The sequence below is a fragment of the Toxorhynchites rutilus genome, chromosome 2 (assembly GCF_029784135.1).
Source record: "Toxorhynchites rutilus septentrionalis strain SRP chromosome 2, ASM2978413v1, whole genome shotgun sequence".
NCBI classification, from domain to species: domain Eukaryota; kingdom Metazoa; phylum Arthropoda; class Insecta; order Diptera; family Culicidae; genus Toxorhynchites; species Toxorhynchites rutilus.
In genome coordinates, this window is record NC_073745.1 from 251638648 (window position 1) to 251644945 (window position 6298).

The window sequence follows — 6298 nt, forward strand, 5'->3', positions numbered from 1 at the left end:
TGCAACCTTTTTTGCATTTTTAGGCCCTGCTGGAAACAGTAGGAGGATAAGGATGTGCGTGTTGACCAATTATTAATACGGTAGAACATGAGTAGCGAATTGGTAATACATGAGTTACATTTAATGCGACATTTAGCTAATTGGACAGACCTCTAATGCGACACGTTTAATTGGACATTTTTGTAAACATCGAGTTCAGGGCCCAAATTATAGCCCCGCATTAAAATTCGTCCTCAGATGTCGACACTGTACCACTTTCATCGCCGTTGTCCAATAACAGGTCAAAATCGCCTCCAATGCGACACTGAGTAGTGCCTCGGCATGTCGCATTAAATGTAAATTTCTGTATGTACTTATCAGTAAATATGCCCATTATTTACTTATTATTTTTCTCAGTGTATCTACTTTGCTTCTTTCAATTTCCTCCGACGTGAACGCAACCCAGACAAAGGGAGCTAATTGACAGTTCCATTTGACTCCCATTCCAGTTTTGTTTATTTCCCATTGTTGCATCTCTTTAAAATATTTTATGCAACGATTGCATTATTTCCTGGTGTCGAAATGTCGAAAGATAACGAAACGGCTCGTGTTGATAGGGAGCTAGACCTCTCGAACGCTGGTCGTGGCGTCTGGTTGGTTAAGGTACCGAAGTACATGGCTAACAAATGGGAGAAAGCTCCCGGTAACATAGAGGTTGGCAAACTAAAAATCTCCAAACAAGTGGGACAGAAAGCGCAAGTTTCGCTGACACTTTCAGATGCGGTGATAAATATTGAACCTTCGGAGGAAATCCCTCGGGATCATAGGCTCGATGTCTCAGTTGTTACCAAACAAACACTGGGGGTGTTTGCGCACAGTGTTCCCGCAACGACCCGAGATGATGCTACGCCAGAGATTGAGAAACTTTTCATGGAGGGCCGGATCGTGCAGAAACTCGAATGCCGACCGTTCGCTGACAATTGCTACATGAAAATGAAGCTGGAATCGATTCGAAAGGCTTCCCAACCGGCTCGGCAAGTAAAATCGTTGGAGAAAATAGTGCATAACTTCAAACCGGTTTCGGACCACAAACACAACATCGAAGACAAGGAGCGTAAGAAGGCGGAAGGAAAGAAATCGCGAGATGATAAGAATGCAGTTCTTGATATGCTGTTCAACGCATTCGAGAAACATCAGTACTATAACATTAAGGATTTAGTAAAGATTACTCGTCAACCGATCAGTTATCTTAAGGAGATTCTTAAAGAAGTCTGCGATTACAACATGAAGAACCCACATAAGAATATGTGGGAATTGAAGAAGGAATATCGTCATTACAAAGAAGATGACAAGAAGGATGAGAATAAAGACATTTCCGACAGCGATAGTGATTAGTATTTAATAGATTCTGACGTGCAAAATATGATTCATTTCCATAATAAACAATTTTATATTCTTGTAACACCTATCGAGAAGGTAAAAAGCTCTCGGTCTATAAATAAAATAATGAGTTTATCTTAAATTTGCAATAATCTGTTCAACTCTTTCTGGAATATATATTTTTTAATTCTTTATTTTTGAGACTTTGAGCCTCCTGGGCTGGTTCGTCTCAGTCTTTCTACAATAATTGAGTTAAACCCTGAAGCTGAACTGAATGTAATTCAAAATGTTCTCTAGTAGGGTGTCCTAAACGATTGTGTCACATTTACCTAAAACTCACTAACCCGAAAAACATTCACCCGAATGTAACATCTACCCGAACCGACAATTTACCCGATTGCGACATTTACCCGCTAACGCTCGGTCGCACTTAACTAAAGGATCGTCTCCTATGTTTAAAACAAACCGGGCAATCGATCGGACACAAAAAAAAATCATTACGAAACGATAAGTTCATGATAAAAACTACGCTGCGGCGGTAAATACGTAAGTACCATTCTTATTCTTATCAATTCTTTTCACATTTTCATGGCATTTATGCTTTATATTGTTTATGTTAAAATCACTTGCTTAATTTTCGGAATATTCGATAACCCATACTCATTTCTGAATGATCTCTTGGCCTTAAAGTGCAATACGGAAAGAAGACGGCATGTCAATTGTGCCTACACTTATTTCTAAAAATGACACAGCGAAATCTTCAACATCTTTTTCAAATTTCCTCATTACAATTTCTCATTTTACTTCGTATCTTTTCATGTTGTTTTGATTTAATCTCATTAATCAACAGGAGATTCGACCAAACTCATAATCGGATTTGTCGGAATTTCCACTTCTTCATTCGGGTAAATGTCGCATTCGGGTATTTGTCACATTCGGGTGAATGGGACACAACCGTACCAATCCATTACTTTGGTCAGATAGCCTAGGGGTTAAACCGGATAATGGTTCCTTATGTTTTTATAATTGGTTTATTTTAACAGGCTCAGTTACATGTTGATTCTAATTCTATGGTTAATAAGGTAGAAAATCGATTACCGCGGTCGACTAGAGTTTAAAAGGGTGCTATATTTTCCACAGGAAAAGAAGGGGATAGGGAATTGTAACAATGTAGATGATCACACTCAATTTTTGAATCTATTCGCAATCTATGGTATATTTACATTTCAACTTAATTCACTGTTTATAGGAAGGGAACCAATTCCGCAAACTTTAGTCTGGAGAAGGTGCGAAAAAGTCCAGACTCAAGACAAGATTTTTAAATCATGGTTTGAGGCTAACCTTAGGGATAATCGAGTGAAGCCAACGGCCCAATTAATATTCGTTCTATTTTCGTTGCCAGTTAGTGATGGTATTTTTACGGACTAAAGAATAAAATTCACTGGTGGCGATTTGACGCTGATAAATGTCGCCTTCAATCGCATCCACCTTTGCCAATGAGTCACCCCTCTCATTACCCGGAATTGGACAATGTGAAGGGACCCAGACAAAGGTGATGACATAACAGCGTCTGGATAAAGCACTCAAAATTTTTCATGACTTCTCAAGAAAATACGGCGAGTGCTTTTCCGACCTCACTGAACGACTAGTTTCGACAGAACTAAGACTACAGTGTTCAACAGGTCTTTAGGCGACGCTGTCTAACTCCCAGTGAATCGCTGCCAATTCAGCAATATACACTGAGCAAGGAAATTGCAGACTGTGGGAAACTCTAAAAAACACTCAAAACCCAACGGATTCGTTCATAGAGGATCCATCGGTAAAGTACATATCACCACAATTGATACACGGATACCTTGCTTCAAAGATCCTTGTAAAGTCTGTGTTAGGCAAACACATTTCAGTCGGAACAAAAATGCCCCCTACTTGCATGAATTTGTAATGCCAATTTCCTCAGACACCTCGGTTCTGAGGTCTGTGTTAGGGAAACACATTTCGAACGGAACAAAAATATCTCCGACTTTCATGTATTTGCAATGCCGATTTCCCCATGATCCATGGATTTGAAGTCTGTGTTAGGGAAACACATTTCAGTCAGAACAAAAATGCCCCCGACTTACATGTATTTTGAATGCGAATTTCCCCACACTCCTTGGATTAAAGGTCTGTGTTAGGGAAACACATTTCAGTCGGAACAAAAATACCCTCGACTTTCATGTATTTGCAATGCCGATCTCTGCAACGCTCCTTGGTTTTGAAGTCTGTGTTAGGGAACATATTTTGATGAGAACAAAAGTTCCCATACTTTCATGTATTTGCAATGCCGATTTCCCCAAGGCTGATTGGTTTTGATGGCTGTGTTCGGGACAATCAAAATGAGGAAGTTAGGGCGTTTAGATATCGCTTAACATTTTACAGTTATTCAATTGTTTATCTAATGAAAAATAATATTTGCTTAATTGCGATAGAAGCGTAGAAATATTCCCTATCAATTGATGGAAACATCTTTCCGATTCAGTAAGAAATGTTCGAGTTATAAGCATTCGGAATCTTTCATTTTTTCCTGCATGTTCTGTGTTTAGGTTTTCATTTTACTCCCCATATACTCCGGTTAGACGTAGTCCCACGTCAAAAGAAAGTTTATTCTTTGTTCCCATTTTTCACTGCGATTCCTAATATGGGCTCCCTAAGTACATTTGTAGTCGAACTAGACCCCAAGATACTTGAATGAAATGATTCTGTTGGTTTATGCTTCCGAAGAAAAGACGACCATCTTCGTTTTCTCCGTGATGAACTCAATCCCTTGTCCAATGGCCCAGGTTGAAAAAATCGGCCTGATTCTACGCGGCGTGTGAGGTGAGATGACAATTGTCACATCACCATCACGCAACTCTCCTCACTCTATTCCTACAGTCGTTTCGGATGCCGTGAGAGGTTCATTTGATGTATGTGAGAGGATGAACAGCAAGTGACAAGGCGTTCATTCTGCTGGTTGCCAAATCTGATCAAAGATGCCACATTCGCACATGTGTTCACGAATTTGCAGACATTTAACTTTTATCACAACCTTTTATTCCTGCTGCAGGCTATTTAAAATAGTGACAAAACATTATTGATTCCATATGATAAACGAAGCTGGTCAGTATGTCAGACATTAGCACATATTTACAAATATTTCAAATTTTTATCGCATATATTTGAGAAAAAACATCTGGCATCCCAGAATTTTATTTGTTTCGCTCAGAGAGGTCAGATATTTGTTTTGCTGCAGTCAGTACCGTATCTATAGATCTGATTTAACCTGGCCTGTTGTTAGTGTATCAGGACATTCTGCCGAATTTGCAGGTATTTGATTTAGATTTGGTGAAATCTAATCCATCCTGTAAATCTGTAAAGTTTATCCTGTAAAGTTTAGCATTTTTGTTTGTTTTGGTCGTAGTTGCTGCTGCTCTCTGCACTCTCAGTGTTAAATTGTTGCTCTGGCTCCGGCTCGGGCATATACCACGGCTTCTGAAATGGATATGCAGTTCGGTGACGATGACTCGCGGATAGATAGATGAAACACAAGATCCATGTGATAGATACATTTTAGAGAAAATAAATAGATTTCATGAAATGAAAATAATTTCGGTGTGCTTATTCGTCCAATTGAGGAATAACAGACTCACTACCGCTTTCACAACAAAAAAAAACAAACTACTTGCAATTTGTCTCTCGTACTGTGAAAATTGAAGATAAATTGAATTTATTGATACATATAATACCATTACTATCGATTCTATACGACCCAAAAAACACTTATTATTCCTCTTCAATTTTTCATTTGTTTTCATGCACTGTCGACACCTCAAGACATGTCGACGATTGTCACCTAGAAATCCCAGTTCATGTGACAATCGTCACGTATATTTGAGAGCGGGAATAAAGTGAGAGTTCATTCAAGTGAGATTTCTCACGGCATACGCCTGGTGGAATCGCGTGACATAAGTGACAATTGTCATCTCACCTCACACGCCACGCAGAATAAGGCCGAATGTTGTTGTAAGGGTCCTTGCAGGTAGGATTATTTTGATCCTACGACGGACACCATTCCGCCGTCTGGAATTAGTCTTAAGGCCAATTGTTAATGTCACTTACGTAGAAGTTGTACAAAAGGGGGCTCAAACATAAGCCCTGGAGAAGGCCTATGTAGGAGATCCGACTTACTGACGAATCTCCATGAGAAAAATTCAAATGTTTCTTACAAAGCAAGTTATTTAACATGTTAGATAGACGCGGCATACCCCGAGAGAACAGAACCTTTATTGAAAAGATCCCTTTTATGTACAAAAATACTGAAACCATTTGTTTTTCAGAGGCGTAAGCCATTTGAATTTCTGAAGAAAGCAACGAAAGACAATCGGCCTGATTCTACGCGGCGTGTGAGGTGAGATGACAATTGTCACATCACCATCACGCAGTTTTCCTCACTCTATTCCTACAGTCGTATCGGTGATGCCACATTAGCACATGTGTTCACGAATTTGTAGACATTTAACTTTTATCATAACCTTTTATTCCTGCTGCAGGCTATTTAAAATAGTGACAAAACATTATTGATTCCATATGATAAACGAAGCTGGTCAGTATGTCAGACATTAGCACATATTTACAAATATTTCAGATTTTTATCGCATATATTTGAGAAAAAACATCTGGCATCCCAGAATTTTATTTGTTTCGCTCAGAGAGGTCAGATATTTGTTTTGCTGCAGTCAGTATCTAGTCAGTATCTATAGATCTGATTTAACCTGGCCTGTTGTTAGTGTATCAGGACATTCTGCCGAATTTGCAGGTATTTGATTTAGATTTGGTGAAACAGTTGATTGCATCCTGTAAAGTTTAGCATTTTTGTTTGTTTTGGTCGTAGTTGCTGCTGCTCTCTGCACTCTCAGTGTTA

At 39.1% G+C, this 6298-nt stretch overlaps 1 protein-coding gene across 1 annotated transcript; it reads left to right on the forward strand.

Annotated features, from left to right (window-relative positions):
* The first annotated feature begins 455 nt into the window (after positions 1 to 455).
* Positions 456 to 1501, forward strand: LOC129770970 (general transcription factor IIF subunit 2-like). The gene has a single exon (XM_055774182.1). It carries the CDS (start codon positions 562 to 564, stop codon positions 1372 to 1374), a length of 813 nt encoding a protein of 270 aa, XP_055630157.1. The 5' UTR covers positions 456 to 561; the 3' UTR covers positions 1375 to 1501.
* Positions 1502 to 6298: the final 4797 nt, after the last annotated feature.